The sequence below is a fragment of the Chiloscyllium plagiosum genome, unplaced genomic scaffold (assembly GCF_037043375.1).
Source record: "Chiloscyllium plagiosum isolate Xiang-an unplaced genomic scaffold, Cpla_swu_hap1 HiC_scaffold_38, whole genome shotgun sequence".
NCBI classification, from domain to species: domain Eukaryota; kingdom Metazoa; phylum Chordata; class Chondrichthyes; order Orectolobiformes; family Hemiscylliidae; genus Chiloscyllium; species Chiloscyllium plagiosum.
The window spans coordinates 26,302,359-26,320,432 of NW_028270176.1; the positions used below are offsets into that span (position 1 = coordinate 26,302,359).

The following is an 18,074-nucleotide window of genomic DNA, read 5'->3' on the forward strand; positions in this document are numbered from 1 at the left end:
AGTGTTGACACTGAATCAATTGCATTTTTAAGTTATAAGATGGTTTTGCCCTCAGGCTGGTTAACATTTGAAATCACTCACAGGATCAGAGAATGTTGATTAAAACATTGAGAATGTTTCCAACATGTTGAGGCTATTCAGCCCATCATGTCCATGACATATGGAAAGCCACAATTGAACCTGCCTCGAACACACTCTGAGGCAGCATATTCCAGACCCTCGTCACTTTCAGAAACAGGTTTGTTCTCACGTTGCCATTACTTCTATTGCATTCCATCTCAACTCCATATGATTATCAATCCTTGCACTAATGGGAACAATGTCTCCCTTTCTACTCTGCCCGGACCCTTAGGACTTTCATCATTTCGATTAAATCTCTTCCCAGGACTTCCTTTCTCTGAGTAGAACCGTCCCAGCTTCTAAATGAAGTGAAATTCCCGACCTGTAACTCTCATATGTGATTTCAGGCAAAGGGTTGAGAGGGAAATCATGGGGTGATGTATTGTCACTGGACTGGTAAGCCCGAAGCTGTGGCGATGTTTAGAGGATGCAGTAATATTGCTGGATTAGTAATCCCTAACCCCAGGCTTTGGTCATGGGTTCAAATCCCACTTTGGTGAATGGTGAAATTTGAATTCAATAAATTTCTAGAATAAAGAAAATTAGCCTAATGTTGATCTCCAATAATTGTTATTAAAAACACACCATCTTCACTAAGGCCCTTTAGGGAAGGAAATCTGCCTCCTGTATCTGGTCGGTCCTACATTTGACTACAGCGATGTGGTTGACTTGGAAATGTCTGTTCAGTTAAACCTAATCACTAGAAACTCTGAGAAAAGGAATGAAACCAGACAAACTAGCCGGCATTGACTAAGGCACTGGAAATGCCAATGGGCCACACTCCTCTGTCAATCCTGCAAGGTCCTCCTTTCTAACATTAGGGGGTTTGTGCCAAAATTGGGAGAGCTGTCCCACAGACTAGTCAAGCATCAGCCTGACATGGTCACCCCCACGGAATCACAGACAATGTCCCAGGTACCTCCACTCCAATGTTCCCTCAAAGCTACTCAACTGGGCAGCCCCTTGAAGGTCCCACACACATCCTTGACTTTCCCTTGCCGATGTCACTGCTATACACGGACCTCTGAGATTTAATCATCGACATTCCAGAGACTCAACAAAGTGGTCTTGAAATAATGGATGCATTGGTGAATATCTTTCAAGATTGTATAGACTCCAGAACAGTTCCGATGGATTGGAGGGAAGCTAAAGTAACTCCACTACTTAAAAATGAAGCTTGGTAGAAAACTGGAAATAATTGACCATCAGCCTGACAGTGGCAGTGGGCAAAATATTAGAGTCCATCATCAAAGAGTTAATAGCAGAGCACTTGGAAAACAGTGACAAGATCAGACAAAGTCGGCATGGATTTACGAAAGGCAAATGATGCTCAACAAATCTATGGGAATTCTGTTAGGATGTAAAGAGGGGAACCAATGGTTATTGATTCATAGAATCCCTACAGGGTGGAAAAAGACTATTTGGCCCAACAAGTCCAGATTGACCCTCTGAAGAGTAACCCACCCAGACCTGTTCCCCTACCTTATTACTCTACATTTACCCCTGACTAATACACCTATGCTACACATCCCTGAACACTATGGGCAATTTAGCATGGCCAATACACCTACATTGGACATCTTTGGATTGTGGGAGGAAACCAGAGCACTGGGAGGAAACCCTCACAGGCACAGAGAGAACGTGCAAACTTCACACAGACAGTCCCTGAGGCTGGAATCGAACCTGGATCACTGGCGCTATGAGGCAGCAGTGCTAACCACTGAGCTATGTATCACAGTCAGACACAGTACGGTTGCACCATAAGCCCAGGCTTGGTTTGTTTGGACTTTCAGGTAGCTTTCAACAAAAGATCAGTGTTTAAAATTGAAGCGCGTGTGACTGAGGGTTGTGTATTGAGATGGAAAGAGAACTGGCAAATAAGAAACAACAGTGAGAATAAATGGGTAATTTTGCAAATGACATTCAGTGATTAATGGGGTACCAACAGGGCATCAGCGCTTGGACCCCAGTTATTCACAACATATATTAGTGATTGAGATGAGGCAGCTAAGTGTAAGTTTGCAGACAACATAGAGCTGGGTGAGATGGTGTATTCTGAGGGGGATACAGGGGCGCTTCACACTGATTTGAACAAGTTGAGTGAGTAGACAAGTGTATTGCAGATGGATAAATGTGAATAAATTATCTGCTTTGGGAGCAAAAATAGAAATTATTATTATCTAAATTATGAGACTAAGGTCAGTACATTTGTGGATAGTGCCGAAGGATGTTGCAGGTTTCAGAGAGACACAGATAAGCTGCAGAGCTGGGCTGACAGGTGGCAAATGGAGTTTAATGCAGAAAAGTGTGAGGTGATTCACTTTGGAAGGAGTAACAGGCATACAGAGTACTGGGCTAATGGTAAGATTCTTGGTAGTGTGGATGAGCAGAGAGATCTTGATGTCCATGTACATAGATCCCTCAAAGTTGCCACCCAGGTCGACAGGGTTGTTAAGAAGGCATACGGTGTGTTAGCTTTTAGTGTTAGAATGATTGAGTTTCGGAGCCATGAGGTCATGTTGCACCTGTACAAAACTCTGGTGCGGCCGCAGTTGGAGTATTGCGTACAGTTCTGGTCGCCGCATTATCGGAAGGGTGTGGAAACATTGGAAAGGGTGCAGAGGAGATTTACCAGGATGTTGCCTGGTATGGAGGGAAGGTCTTATGAGGAAAGGTTGAGAGAGGCCTGAGGCTGTTTTCGTTAGAGTGAAGAAGGTTGAGAGATGACTTAATAGAGACATATAAGATGATCAGAGGATTAGATAGAGTGGACATTGAGAGCCTTTTTCCTCGGATGGTGATGGCTAGCATAAAGGGACATAGCTTTAAACTGGTGGATGATAGATATAGGACAGATGTCAGAGGTAGTTTCTTTACTCAGAGAGTTGTAAGGGCGTGGAATGCCCTGCCTGCAGCAGTAATAGACTCACCAACGTTACGGGCATTTAAATGGCCATTGGATAAAATATGGATCATAATGGAATAATGTAGGTTAGATGGGCTTCAGATTGCTTTCACACGTTGAGGGCTGAAGGGCCTGTACTGAGCTCGAATATTCTATGTCCCATCTACCTCTTTCATTTCCTATATGTTAACTTGGTGATTCACACTTCACATTTTTTACACAAAGTACTACATTTATTGCCCATTTATCCAGTTTATCCCTGTTTGCAGCCTCTGTAGCCCCCTCACAGCTTACTTTCCCACTGAGCTTTGTATCAGCAGCAAACTGGGACAATCCCACTCTATCCCCCCCCCCCATCTCAGTCACTGATATAGATTGTGAGTCACTGAGGTCCCAGCACTGATCCTTGCAGCGCCAGTTACATCCTGACAACTGACAATGTTAGCTTTTTTTAGTAGAAGGATCGAGTTTCGGAACCATGAGGTCATGCTGCAGCTGTACAAAACTCTGGTGCATGCAGTTCTGGTCACTGCATTACAGGAAAGATGTGAAAGCTTTGGTAAGGGTTCAGAGGAGATTTACTCATATATTCCCTGGTTCGGAGGGAAGGTCTTACGAGGAAAGGCTGAGGGACTTCAGGCTGGTTTTGTTCGAGAAAAGAAGGCCGAGAGGTGACATAATTGAGACATACAAGATAATTACATAGTTAGATGGGGTGGACAGTGAGATTCTTTTTCCTAGGATGGTGATGGCTAGCACAAGGGGACATAGCTTTAAATTGAGGGGTGATAGGTGTAGGACAAATGTCAGAGGTAGTTTCTTTACTCAGAGAGTAGTAGGGGGTGTGGAATGCACTGTCTGCAATGGTTGTAGGTTCATTAACTTTACGGGTACTTAAATGGTCATTAGATATGGACAAGAATGGAATGGTGTAGGTTAGCTGGGCTTCAGATTAGTTTCATAGAGCTGCGCAACATCGAGGGCCGAAGGGCCTGTACTGCTCTGTAATGTTCTATGTTCCAGATTGGGAAGGGGGTAGGTGCAAAGAGACCAGGATGCCCTTGTACACCAGTTGCTGAAAGTAAGCGTAGAGGTGCAGCAGGTGGTGAGGAAGGCAGCTCCCTTCGTAGTGAGAGGATTGAAATACTGGAGCAGGAAGGTCTTGCTGCAATTGTACAGGTGAGACCACACCTGGGCTATTGTGTGCAGTTTTGGTTTCTCTATTCATGGAAGGATGTTCTAGCGATGGAGGAGTATACTAGACTAATTCATGGGATGCAGGGCAGATGTATGAAAAGAGTCTAGATTGGTTAGGGCTATGTTCGTTGGAGTTGAAGAGAATGGGAGCCGGGGTGGGGGTGGGGGGGTATTGGGGGCTGTGGGGTTGCGGGGATATCTTCTAGAAACCTATAAAACTCTAACATGGTTAGATGCAGGAAAGATGTTCCCAATGGTGAGGAAGCCCAGAATCCATTGAAGGATATTGGGGTGGGCCAGTTAGGACTGAGATGAAGAGAAAAATCTTCACCCAGAGAGTGGTGTGGGATTCCCTACCAGAGAGCAATTGAGGTTCAATCATTGAGTGTTTTCAAGATTGAGTTAGATATAGTTCTAAGCGCTAAAGGGATCAAAGGGAATGGGGAGAAAGCAGGGACTGGATACTGAGTTGGATGATCAGCCATGATCACATTGAATTACAGAACAAATGGCCTACTCCTGTGTCTCTATGACCTTCCTTCCATGCAGCAGCATGGTGGCTTAGAGGTTAGCACCGCTGTCTCATAGTGCCAGGGACCCGGGTTCGATTCCAGCCTTGGGTGACTCTCCCCGTGTCTGTGTGGGTTTCCTCTGGGTGCTCTGAAGATGTGCAGGTTAGGGTGAATTGGCTGTGCTAAATTGTCCCATATTATTGAGGAAAGTATCGGTTAGGTGCATTAGTCATGGGAAATGTATGGGTCTGGGTGGGGTACTCTTAGGAGCATCAGTATGGACTTGTTGGGCCAAATGGCCTGTTTCCACACTGTAGGGATTCAATGATGATTGTAAGGTCAGAAATGGGGAAGTTGGCTGATGGTTGCACAATGTTCAGCATCATTTGTGACTCTTCAGGCACTGACTCTTTCAAAACAAAGTAAGAGCTGGATAAAATTAAGGCTTGGGCTGGCAAGGGACAAGTAACATTGTCATTGCCTGGCACTTGTGTGATGCCAATCTCCAACTAACCATACTCTGATGTTCAATGGGGTTACCGTTGCTGAATTCCCCATTATCAACATCCTGAGGGTTACCATTGATCAGAAACTGATCTGGCATAGACTACAAGACCTGATTGGAGGCAGGCAATTCTTCAGAGAGTGACTCAACTCTTGTCTCCATAAGAGTTTGTCCATATTTCTATAACGCACGGATCAGGAGTGTGGTGGAGTACTCTTCAACAACATTAAAGAAGTTTGACACCCTTCAAGGGTGACTTGCTTTGTATCAATGACTTCCAACATTCACTCCCACCACTCATGATGTACAGTAGTAGCATTGTGTACCAAATATAAGATGCATTGTTACAACTCAATAATATTCCTGAGGTGACCCCTTCTGTACTTGGGGATTCTACCACCTAGAAAGACAAAAATAGCAGATATAAGGTAACACCACTCCTGACAAGTTCCCCTCCAAGTCACTCACCATCCTGACTTATATCATTGTTGCTGGGTTAAAATTCTGGAACCCCCAGCCCAGCAGCCCCACATATACTTACAGCATATGGACTGCAGTGGTTCAAGAAGGCAGTTCACCACCACCTTCTCCAGGGCAACTAGGGACGGGCAATAAAACACTGGCCTTGTCAGCAGTGCCTACACCCTGTGGACGAAAAATCGTTATTCTGCGATCCTGCAGCCTGTTCTTCCAACCAACTTGGAATTTGATTTCTCTGTACATTAACCAAGTCATTGTGGGACTCTCTCCAGTTCATAGGCTGCAGCGGTTCAGGAAGGCAGCTCACCCCCACCTTCTAAAGGGCAATAATGGGTTGGCAATAAATGCTGGGCCTAACTCGCCAACTCTATGGGCATTTAAATGGTCTCGAGATAAACATATGGATCGTATTGGAATAGTGCAGGGTAGATGGGCTTCACATTGGTTTCACAGGTCGGCGCAACATCGAGGGCTGAAGGATCTGTACTGCGCTGTAATGTTCTATGTTCTCACCAGCAGCACCCACATTCTGTAAACGAATAAAATTAAATCTATCCTCCTGGGTTCCATATCTCTCACTCCCTTTACTTAAAACAAAAACCTGTCACAATCTCAGTCTCAGTTAACTTCTCCGAGCCTCGAGTACATTTTGAGGGACAGAGTTCCAGATTTCCACTTTCTTTCCTTTAAAGAAGTTTTATTTACAAGGATGTTGCCAGGGATGGAAGATTTGAGCTATAGGGAGAGGCTGAATTGGCTGAGGCTGTTTTGAGATTAGATTACTTACAGTGTGGAAACAGGCCCTTCGGCCCAACAAGTCCACACTGACCTGCCGAAGCACAACCCACCCAGACCCATTCCCCTACATTTATCCCTTCACCTAACACTATGGGCAATTTAGCTCGGCCAATTCACCTAACCTGCACATTTTTGGACTGTGGGAGGAAATTGGAGCATCTAGAGGAAACCCGAGCATCCAGAGGAAACCCACGCAGACACGGGGAAAATGTGCAAACTCCACACAGACAGTCACCTGAGGCAGGAATTGAACCCAGGTCTCTGGTACTGTGAGGCAGCAGTGCTAACCACTAGGCCACCGTGCCGTTTTCCCTGGAGTGTCGGAGGGTAAGAGGTGACTTTCTTGAGGTTAACAAAATCATGAAGGGCATGGACAGACCAGGTATTTTCCCTGGGGTGGGGAGTTCAGAACTACGCATAGGTTCAGGGTGAGAGAGGAAAGATATAAAAGGGATCTAAGGGGCAACATTTTCATGCAGAGGGTGGTGCATGTATGGAATGAGCTGCCATTGATAGAAGTGATGGAGGCTGGTACAATTACAGCATTAAAAGGCAACAGGCTGGGCATATGAATAGGAAGGGTTTAGAGGGATATCGGCCAAGCGCTGGCAAATGGGAGTAGATAAGGTTAGGATATCTGGATGAGTTGGACAAAGGGTCTGTTTCCATGCTGTATATCTCTATGACTCTATGAGAGGGCATAAATGAATATTTTTCTGGTTGGCGATCAGTGATAGTAGTGTGCCTCAGGGATCAGCATTGGGACTGCAATTGTTTACAATTTCCATAGATGATTTAGAGTTTGAATGTATTTGACATTCAAAGTTCACAAATGACACTAAGGTGAGTGGTTGAGCAGAGGACACTGAAAGTGTCTACAGAGGAATATAGATAGGTCAAGTGAGTGGGAAAAGGTCTGGCAGTTGGGGTCAATGTTGGTAAATGTGAGGTCCTCCATTTGTTGGAATGACAGCAAAAAGGACTATAGTTAAAATGTGAAAAATTACAGCATGCTGCTGTGTAGGTGAACCTGGGTGACCTTGTGCGTGAATCATACAAAGTTGGTTGTTATGGGCGGCAGGTAATTCTAACCACCGCCCCTTGACATTCAACGGTATTACCATCACTGAATTCCCCCACTGTCAACATCCTTGGGGTTACCATTGATCAGAAACTCAACTGGACTCACCACATAAACACAGTGGCTACAAGAGCAGGTCGGAGACTAGGGATCCTGCGGTGAATAACTCACCTCTTGACACCCCAAAGTCAAACCACCATCTACAAGGCACAAGTCAGGAGTGTGATGGAATACATCCCACTTGCCTGGATGCGTGCAATTCCAACAATACTCAAGCAATTTGACACCATCCAGGATAAAGCAATCTGCTTGATTGGCACCACATCTACAAACATTTAATCCCTCCACCACCGGCACTCAGTAGCAGTAGTGTGTACTATTTACAAGATGCACTGCAGAAATTCACCAAAGATCCTTCGGCAGCACCTTCCAAACCCATGACCACTTCTGTCTAGAAGGACAAGGGCAGCAGGTACTTTGGAACACTGCCACCTGCAAGTTTCCCTCCAGGCCACTCACCACCCAGACTTGGAAACATTCCTGCACAGTCCTTGGGTCACATTCCTAAAATTCTCTCCCACTGGCATTGTGGGTCAACCCACAGCAAGTGGACTGCAGCGATTCAAGAAGGCAGATCCCCACTACCTTCTCAAGGGCAAATAGGGATGGGGCTATCAATGCTGGCCAGCCAGCGACGCCCAAGTCCCACAAATGAATTTTTAAAAATTATGAAGGCAAATAGAATATTGTCCCTCAATGCTAGAGGGATGGAGTTTAAAAACAGGGCAGTTCAGGGCAGTTATGCTGCAGCTGTTTAGGGAACTGGTGAGGCCACACCTTGAGTCATTGATAGTTTTAGTCTCCTTAGAGGATTTATTGGCACTGGAGAGATGCAAAAGAGGTTCAATTGGTTGGCTTATGAGGAGCAATTAAGTGGACTTTAGGAGAAAGAGGAGGTATCTTGTAGAAACATATTAAATTATGAAGTGAATAGATAGAATAGAAGCAGGGAGGTTGTTTCCACTGGTGGGTGAAACTAGAACAAAAGGGGATTTAACCTCAAAATAAAGGTTAGAGACAAATAAAGATCTACAGATGCTGGAATCAAAGCAGGAGGCTGGAAAAACACAGCAATCCTGGCAGCATCAAAGGGAGGGAGGCCTCAATGTCTGGGTCAAATCCTGAAAAAGGGCCAAATGGCCTACTCCTGCTGCTGGCGCCTGTGCTCATCAGGCCCAGCCCCCTTTCATTCAGACAGTCCCCGCCCCCGTCAGTGGGTGTCAATCAGAGAGAGTCCCCGCCCCATCAGTGGGTGTCAATCAGACACAGTCCCCGCCCCCGTCAGTGGGTGTCAATCAGACACTGTCCCCGCCCCCGTCAGTGGGTGTCAATCAGAGAGAGTCCCCGCCCCATCAGTGGGTGTCAATCAGACACAGTCCCCGCCCCCGTCAGTGGGTGTCAATCAGACACTGTCCCCGCCCCCGTCAGTGGGTGTCAATCAGAGAGAGTCCCCGCCCCGTCAGTGGGTGTCAATCAGACACAGTCCCCGCCCCCGTCAGTGGGTGTCAATCAGACACTGTCCCCGCCCCCGTCAGTGGGTGTCAATCAGAGAGAATCCCCGCCCCCGTCAGTGGGTGTAAATCAGACACAGTCCCCGCCCCCGTCAGTGGGTGTCAATCAGAGGGAGTCCCCGCCCCCGTCAGTGGGTGTCAATCAGAGGGATTCCCCGCCCCATCACTCGAGGGAGTCCCCGCCCCCGTCAATCAGCGGGAGTCCTCGCCCCTGTCACTCAGACGGGGCCCCGCCCCCTCGGGGGGAGTCCACACCTCCGCCTATCAGATCTTTCCTCTCAGTCTCGGATTACCGGTTGTCATGGCAACCCCACAACATATTTCTAATTGAACTCAAATGTACCAATCAGAGAGCGGTCTCACTGACCAATCAGGAGCCAGTCTCAGCGGCGGAATATTTAAAGTCCCCGAGGACCCGCATGTTTATTCCCCTGACTCCGTGATCCCGGATCCGCAAGATCACCCCCCTCGCCTTCCCGGGATCACCCCCCTCGCCTTCCCGGGATCACTCCCCTCGCCTTCCCGGGATCACCCCCCTCGCCTTCCCGGGTTCACCCCCCTCGCCTTCCCGGGATCACTCCCCTCGCCTTCCCGGGATCAACCCCCTCGCCTTCCCGGGTTCACCCCCCTCGCCTTCCCGGGATCACCCCCCCTCGCCTTCCCGGGATCACCCCCCTCGCCTTCCCGGGTTCACCCCCCCTCGCCTTCCCGGGATCACCCCCCCTCGCCTTCCCGGGATCACCCCCCTCGCCTTCCCGGGTTCACCCCCCCTCGCCTTCCCGGGATCACCCCCCTCGCCTTCCCGGGATCACCCCCCCTCACCTTCCCGGGATCACCCCCCTCGCCTTCCCGGGTTCACCCCCCTCGCCTTCCCGGGATCACCCCCCCCCCTCGCCTTCCCGGGATCACCCCCCCCCTCGCCTTCCCGGGATCCCCCCCCTCGCCTTCCCGGGATCCCCCCCCTCGTCTTCCCGGGATCACCCCCCCTCGCCTTCCCGGGATCACCCCCCCTCGTCTTCCCGGGATCACCCCCCCTCGCCTTCCCGGGATCACCACCCCACCTCGCCTTCCCGGGATCACCCCCCCCCCCTCACCTTCCCGGGATCACCCCCCCCTCGCCTTCCCGGGATCACCCCCCCCTCGCCTTCCCGGGATCACCCCCCCCCCCTCGCCTTCCCGGGATCACCCCCCCCTCGCCTTCCCGGGATCACCCCCCCCCTCGCCTTCCCGGGATCACCCCCCCCCCTCGCCTTCCCGGGATCACCCCCCCCTCGCCTTCCCGGGTTCACCCCCCTCGCCTTCCCGGGATCACTCCCCCTCGCCTTCCCGGGATCACTCCCCTCTCCCCAGCATCCTGACCCGTGTCCGGAATCCACAGGATCGCTCTCCCTCTCCACGGGGTGTAGACGCGGGTCCGTGATCCGCCCGATCAGCACGCCCTCTCCCCACCTCACCTCCCCGGGACCCCATCCCGAGTCTGGTTCGTCACTCTCATCCTTAATCTGGCCGCGGAAATGGCTGGAGAGGAGCAACAGGTACTGACTGAGGGTGGAGGGAGGGAGGGAGGTGCAAGGGGGAGAGGGTGGAGGGAGGGAGGTGCAAGGGGGAGAGGGTGGAGGGAGGGAGGGAGGTGCAAGGGGGAGAGGGTGGAGGGAGGGAGGGAGGTGCAAGGGGGAGAGGGTAGGTGGAGGGAGGGAGGTGCCAGGGGGAGAGGGTGGGTGGAGGGAGGGAGGGGGGTGCCAGGGGGAGAGCGTGGAGGGAGGGGGGTGCCAGGGGGAGAGGGTGGGGGGAGGGGGGTGCCAGGGGGAGAGGGTGGAGGGAGGGGGGTGCAAGGGGGAGAGGGTGGAGGGAGGGAGGGTGCAAGGGGGAGAGGGTGGAGGGAGGGAGGGTGCAAGGGGGAGAGTGGACATGGCGATTGGGAGAAGAGAGAAAGGATGGGGGCAGGGAGGAGGGGAGAGGTCTGTACATGGAGGGTGCAAGGAGGGGGTACAAAGAAGAATCGGTTATAAAGGGACTCACTGTGTTTTCTTGTTTCAGGGACCCAGCTCACAGAAACTCCTCCCCCTGCTGCTGCTGCTAAATGTTGTTGCTGCAGTTTCAGGTCAGTGCTGTGAGTGCTGGAACATTTCAGCAGTGATCAAAGGCTGGGGGTGAGGTGGAATCAGAAATTCCTCTTGCTTTAAGGTGCTGTGTGGGCTGCAAGTGGACCCACTGAGGGAGTGGGACACAGTAGGCTCACATTACACACTGTGATCATGAGAGGGAGCTGAAAGGAAGGCACTTAATGTCTTCAGATCAACCCCTGGGATGGGCACAGTGGCATCTGGACCCTGAGCAACATGTGGTGACGGAGGGATGGGACAGTTTGGTATTGTGGGATTGGGATTGAGTACTAAGCACTGGGTTCAAGCGTATGAGAATTTTTACAATCCCCTCTGTTAACATCTTAAAGATGTCAATCACATCACCTCAATCTTTTGAAGTTCTAGAGAAAAGACATAATTTGTGTAATCTCTTTTATACTTTAACCCCTGGGTCCTGGTATCATTCTTGTAAACCGACCATTTGTGTTCTTTCCAAGGCCAGTCTATCCTTCCTACGGTGCGGGTCCCAGATCTGCTCACAGTATTCCAAGTGGGGTCTAAGCATAATGACTGCATCCGTGTACTCCAGTCCTCTGGATTTAAAGACTAGAGCTCCATTACTTCTCATTATTTCCTGTTCTTGCCATTTTAAATATCTATCCACTTGAACCCCCAAGTCTCTTTGGATAATTACTGTATTTGACTTCCCACCATCTAGATAGTCCCCGACCAGTCTTTCCTCAGTCCAGCAGGGGAGGTGCCAAGTGTGACAGATTAATGGTGGAGGGAAAGAAGATTGGTTTCAGGAGGTGGGGAGTGACACCTTTTGTAGAATGGGTTATTTTGTCTGTTTGAGTTGGTGGCTATTTATTTTAATCCACAAACCAAATCAGTTACTCCTAAATCGCCACCTATCACAGTATCTAATTTTATTTTGAAGTAATTTGTAAGTGCAGATTATAATTTTAGAAGCTGTGAATAGGACTGGGTATGGGATTGGGATATAACGTAGTAGCAGTGAATACTGGACAAATTCTATCAATCTTTTCCAGGTGACTCGCCTGTCCCAGTTTCTGGGTTCCTTGGGGAGCAGGTTGTGCTGCCCTGTACCTACAAAGGGAATGTCCCAGTCTCTGATTTACTGGTTATCTGGGGAACACCCAAATATGAATTTTTACACAAGTTTGTCAATGGGAGTGATGACTTAAGGGAACAAGACCCACGATTCAGAAGCAGAACAAACCTGTTTAAAGATCAACTGGAACAAGGCAACTGGTCAGTTCTGATCACTGACCTCCGGGAGACAGACCAGGAGGAGTATGACTGTCAGATTTACAGCAAGATGGGAGATCAACTTCATTGGGAGAAAGTTGTTCAAGTCAACCTCTCTGTGACAGGTGAGAGGTCTATATTTCAGCTATTGTTTCATCTCTGACTTGAGATGGCACATTCATTGTTAATTGACTAGTCTAGAGTATTTGAACATTTCTGCAGTTTGTTTCACACACCGTACTAAACACATGATGTTTTCTTTAGAGCGAGCTCCTACACCTGGACCGAACACACCTGTACTAGGTAAGTCTGTTTCTAAACTACAGAATGTGCTTTCAGCTCTTACATTGCATCATGCTGGATAGACAGGGAGGAAGGTTGGAAATTTTGAAATGCTGTGTGATATTTTACCAAAGAATGAATGAGTGGTGTGGGTCACTGTGACCTGGAACTGGTCCTTAAACTCCCTCGAATTGTTCTTTGTTTCTGAGACTCCCCTTCGTGTCCCTCAGATACAGAACTCTGAGAATCCCTGCTTCCATTAGCATTAGTGTTTCTGGAATTCTGTGCGGAGAGTCTCTGTTCTGTGTGAACGAGACCCTCATGTTGGGAAACTGGGATTGGGAGTGAAGACAGTGTAGAGTAATATTGATCCAGGTGTAACCTGGCCTTCCACCTCGTCCAAAGGAGAAAGGGAATTTTCTCATGTTGAGGTTTACTTGGTTCCATGTGGCTCTGCTGTTTCCAGTTTTTAGTGTTGAGTACACTGTAAGGAAATTGTCATTATAAATACTACAAATCTGAGCTTTACACTTTCCTCAGAAAGGAAAGCAGAGTTATAGATCAGAGCTTCTTCAAAATCAGATATTGATGTTTTAGATCTTCAAGTCAGTTTATTCAATAGAAACCTGGAAATAGAAAATTATTCCCAATAAAAGTGACCATGAAGTTGTTGGATTGCTGTAAAACCCCAACTAGTTCCCTCGTGTCCCTTTAGGGAAGGAAACCTGCTGTCCTTACCCGGTCTGATCTGTGACTCCAGTCCCACGTTAACCTGGGGGAGGTTTAACTGCCCTGTTTAATTGTCTGAGCACATCAATCAGTTTGTACGAAACCCCTAGACAGGAAAATCCACAATATAACTGAATGGGCTCCTGGGCCTGGCCAAACTGGCCATAAACCGGTCCAGGCGGTGGAGGGGGTCGTTAGGGCCGACTGCCTGCCCCTCTTCCGTGGTTACGTTAGAGCCCGGGTGTCTCTGGTGAAGGAGCACGCGGTGTCCACCAGCACCCTTGAGGTATTCAGGGAGAGGTGGGCGCCGCAGGGAGTGGAGTGCATTATTTCCCCCTCCAACTCTATTTTGAATTAATCCCTGCCCTCCCCTTCACTGTTTGATCACACAACATTGCCCTTTGATGTGAAGGGCACTGCTTGTCACTGGCCACTCGGGTGTTTCCTTTCTTCCTGGTGGTGAAAACTGAATAAAGATTTGTGCACCTTGTGTCTTTCACTGTGTCTCACACCTGCACACACACATGAGTGCTGGGGAAAAAAAAGCACTACCGCAGTTAGGCAGTAGTATGGGGAAAACATAAAAAAACAAATTAAAAACAAAACTGAATGTGAGCCAGGCATCGAGTCAGAACACAGCAATGACGGCCAGCCCAGCTGACCCTGCAAAGTCCCTCTCACTAACATCTGGGGACTAGGGTCCAATTTGGGAGACTGGGACATAGTCACACTGACAGAAATAACACAACACCCCAGACTCTCCGATCACCATCCCTGGGTATGTCCTGTTCCACCAGGGGTGAGGGCACAGTGAGATACAGTTTGGAGGGAGTCACCCTGGATTAAAGGCAGTGCAGTATAACATTGAACATTGTTGAAACACTTGCTTTTCAACGCTGTCAACTTCTCCACAGGAAAATCATCAAATTAAAATCATTTCAACAGCTGTTGTATTTAATTGAAGGGAAACTGCTGCTGGTCAGTGTCCAGTTCTCTCTATTGGAAAGCATGTATCCATCCCGTTTGTGTGTGTGTGCGCGCGTGTGTGTGTGGGATGGTCTGGTGTGTGAGAGATTATTAGGATCTAACCTCCCACATTCCTCCAGGACTAGAATTACCCAGGGATCTGTTTGTCCTGGGGCTGGTTCTGAAACACTAGGTGCTGAAGGTCTCTGCTGTTAGTTTTGTTTGTGTGTCCCAGTCTGTTAATGGCTTCATTCTGTCTCTAGGTCCTGGACTCTCCACTGGAGCAAGAGTTGGATTGGGAATCGGGATTGTTGCTGGGATTGTTGCTATTGTTGTAGTTGGTGGAATTATGGGTTACATCATCCTAGAGCGACAAAGATGGTGAGTTCTGGAATGTTCCACTATTTCCATGGTAACCCTTTGATCTTTGTATAACATTGTGTGAAATGTTGCTGAGCTCTGTCCCTGTCCATTCCCTGAGCTGTGAGGATGCTTCAATCCAGCCTGTCATTGAGCAGCAGCATCCAGTCACTTCCAGCTTGTCATCCTCTCGCTGCTGAACAGTCCCAGTAGATTGGAAAGGAGCAAATATTATCCCACTGGAGAACCCGAGGATGGGGCATATATTGGGAATTTCAGGAGGTATTTCAGAAGCGGCCACACAATAGGTCATTGTACAAGATGAGGGCTCAGGGGATTGGGGGGTAATATAGCATGGATTGTGGATTGGTTAATGGACAGGGACAGAGCAGGAACAAATGGGTCATTGTCAGTTGTCAGGATGTAACTGGTGCTGCGAGGATCAGTGCTGGGACCTCAGTGACTCACAATCTATATCAGTGACTGAGATGGGGGGAGAGAGTGGGATTGTCCCAGTTTGCTGCTGATACAAAGCTCAGTGGGAAAGTAAGCTGTGAGGAGGATACAGAGGCAACAGGGATATGCTAGAGAAATTTTTGGGACAATAATGGTGGGGTCGGTGGACAATAAAGTGTGAAGTGTGAAGTATCCACTTTGGAAAAAATGGTGTTTTAGTGTGAAAGGCTAGTGAATGTAATTCAGGAATTTGTAGATAAATCACCAACTTAACATGTATGAAATGAGGGAGGGAGATGGGATGGTGGCCTTGATTGCAAGTGGGTCAGAGGAAGGAGATGTTATTGCAGTTTCGAGAGGATAGGGGTAAGACCCAACCTGGAGGGTGATGTACTGTCTCAGTTTCCTTCATTAGACAGAATCCTGGGATAAATGGATCTGTACTCACTGGAGTTCGGAAGGAGAAATGATCTTATTGAAACAGAACATTCTGAGGGGTCTTATTAAGACAGCGATGGAGCGGAATTTATTCTCTCAGAGGAAGTGATTCTGTGGAATTCTTTACCACAGGACTAGAGGCTGGATCATTCAGTATATTTTGAGGCTGAGAGACTGAAGGGCTACACGAAAAACACGGGTTGATCGTTTTCAGATCAGCCACAGACTAATTGATCGATTGGCCGAATGGCCTACGTCTGCTACTCCATCTTGTGGACGGGGCACGTTCTGGTGTCTCCCGCTGCCCAGGTTGAAATTTTCCCCATGTGGGTGTGGATGCTCCATCGTTAAATCTGTTTCAGACTGAGATGGACAGATTTGAACATTCCCATCCTTTATCCAATCCCTCCATGGCCTCAGCCCTCCCGATCTGTAACCACCTTCAGCTGTACAGCCCTCAGATCTCTGTGGTCCTGTCTCCCTGATATTTCCATTGCTGCCCCATTGGTGGCTGTGCCTTCAGCTGCCTGACTCGGAAGCTCTGCAATTCCTCACCTAAACCTCTTTGTCAGTGTTTCTCCTCCCTCTGTGTCCCTCTGCCTCTCCTCACTTTCCTTGTGTCTGTTCCATTAAACCATCCAGGATTCACTCAGAAGTCCATCTTAGATTGCCTTGTTTCCCTCAATATCCACATCTCTATGGTCCCTGCCTTTTCTCACTGTGGGAAAAGGAACTACTGCAGGATTCTCTCACTCTCTCCTCTGGCCCTCCCTCTGTCAGTCAGCACAGCTCCTGTGGAGTGCCCAGCTCTTGCCCATTACCTCCCCTATAAGCCTCCTCTCCTCTACACTCTGTGCTCCATCACCGTGCAGCTCCTATCACCCAATTTCCAGCCGCCATTGGTCCCCAGGATGTTGAGGGTCATTTCATGTGTCTGTGCTCCTGAACAGTTCCTTTACACACGTGTCCAAAGTGTTGGGTTCTTCTAACCTGTACTCTGCTGGTTTCTCTCTCCCCTAGGAATTGTGACCAAAAACAATGCACCACCAATCAAAAATCAAGAATACATCCTCTGACAGGGGTTACCATTTTGGGTGAAGCACAGAGCCTTGTCCCAACAGCACCTGAGCATCAGGATGGAGCGGCTGGAGAACAAAACCTTCTGGGGAACGGGGCTGTCCAGCACTGACTGAGTTTCCACTGCACTGAGCCTGGCTCAGGGAGTGGTGGGGGCAGTCAGCCCAGTACTGTGGCAAATGACTAGGAACATCAGTTAGTTCCTGATGACATTATTAACTTGTTCTCAGTGTGGGTGATGCTGCCAGGACCCCACTTATCAATTCAATCATTTGTATGTTGTGAATCTCATGTACAGTTCCTTTTCTGTGTACTGTGTGCCAGAGTGTGATTCAAGGGAACCTGGTATTGATGTCTGTATATAGAATTCTGTAAATATTTTATATTGATACACTTGTATTTCTGTCCTGGTTATTTGTACTTGTATCGTACAGAGGTGTCATCCATGTTTAAATGTGATTTTTCTATATAATTGCATTTGTTGTAAAAATTAATTATGGATATATCTGTATTTCTGTCCTGATATTTGTAACTTTTCTACCTGTAGTTTTTGCTCCAAGCTGTGATTAAAGAGAAACTGATGCTGATATCAGTGGGTCTACAGTCTGACGTTTATTGACTCTGCTGGTCACTGCATGAACAAAGGGGCTGTCAGGCAGTAAGTCCCTGACTATGAATTGGAGAGAATGGAATTGGCTAAAGACTGGGATCAGTGATTGTGGGAATCTCAGGAGGAGGCTGGGTTTGAACATCCAGTTGGTGTTCCTGGTGACTGGGAATGTAGATGTTTGCAGAGAGGGAGAGAATGTGAGAGTTTCAGTTATCCCAAATATAATTTTTGTCACATTTGTCTAGGGCATAGGTTTAGGGTGAGGGAGGAAAGATATAAAAGAGACCTAAGGAATGACTTTTTCACGCAGAGGGTGGTGTGTGTATGGAATGAGCTGCCCGAGGAAGTGGTGGAGGCTGGTACAATTGCAACATTTAAAGGCATCTGGATGGGTATATGAATAGGAAGGGTTTGGAGGGATATGGGCCGGTTGCTGGCAGGTGGGACTAGATTGGGTTGGGATATCTGGTCGGCATGGACGGTTGGGCCAAAGGGTCTGTTTCTGTGCTGTACATCTCTATGACATTACATCCCAAACTACATTCCCTGTCACTGCCAGGGCGGCACGGTGGCATTTATGGGCGGCACGGTGGCACAGTGGTTAGCACTGCTGCCTCACAGCGCCTGAGAC

The 18,074-nt window shown here is 48.4% G+C and overlaps 1 protein-coding gene across 1 annotated transcript in view; it reads left to right on the forward strand.

The window, feature by feature from the left end:
* Positions 1–17,420, forward strand: part of LOC122544200 (uncharacterized) — a 56,957-nt gene extending 39,537 nt beyond the window's left edge. Inside the window, exons 8-13 of the mRNA XM_043683253.2 lie at positions 10,576–10,704; positions 11,207–11,270; positions 12,306–12,650; positions 12,790–12,828; positions 14,766–14,883; positions 16,777–17,420. Coding sequence (XP_043539188.2) covers positions 10,576–10,704; positions 11,207–11,270; positions 12,306–12,650; positions 12,790–12,828; positions 14,766–14,883; positions 16,777–16,945 — 864 coding nt within the window. The 3' untranslated portion in view covers positions 16,946–17,420. The remainder of the gene's footprint in view (positions 1–10,575; positions 10,705–11,206; positions 11,271–12,305; positions 12,651–12,789; positions 12,829–14,765; positions 14,884–16,776) is intronic.
* The last annotated feature ends 654 nt before the right edge of the window (positions 17,421–18,074 follow it).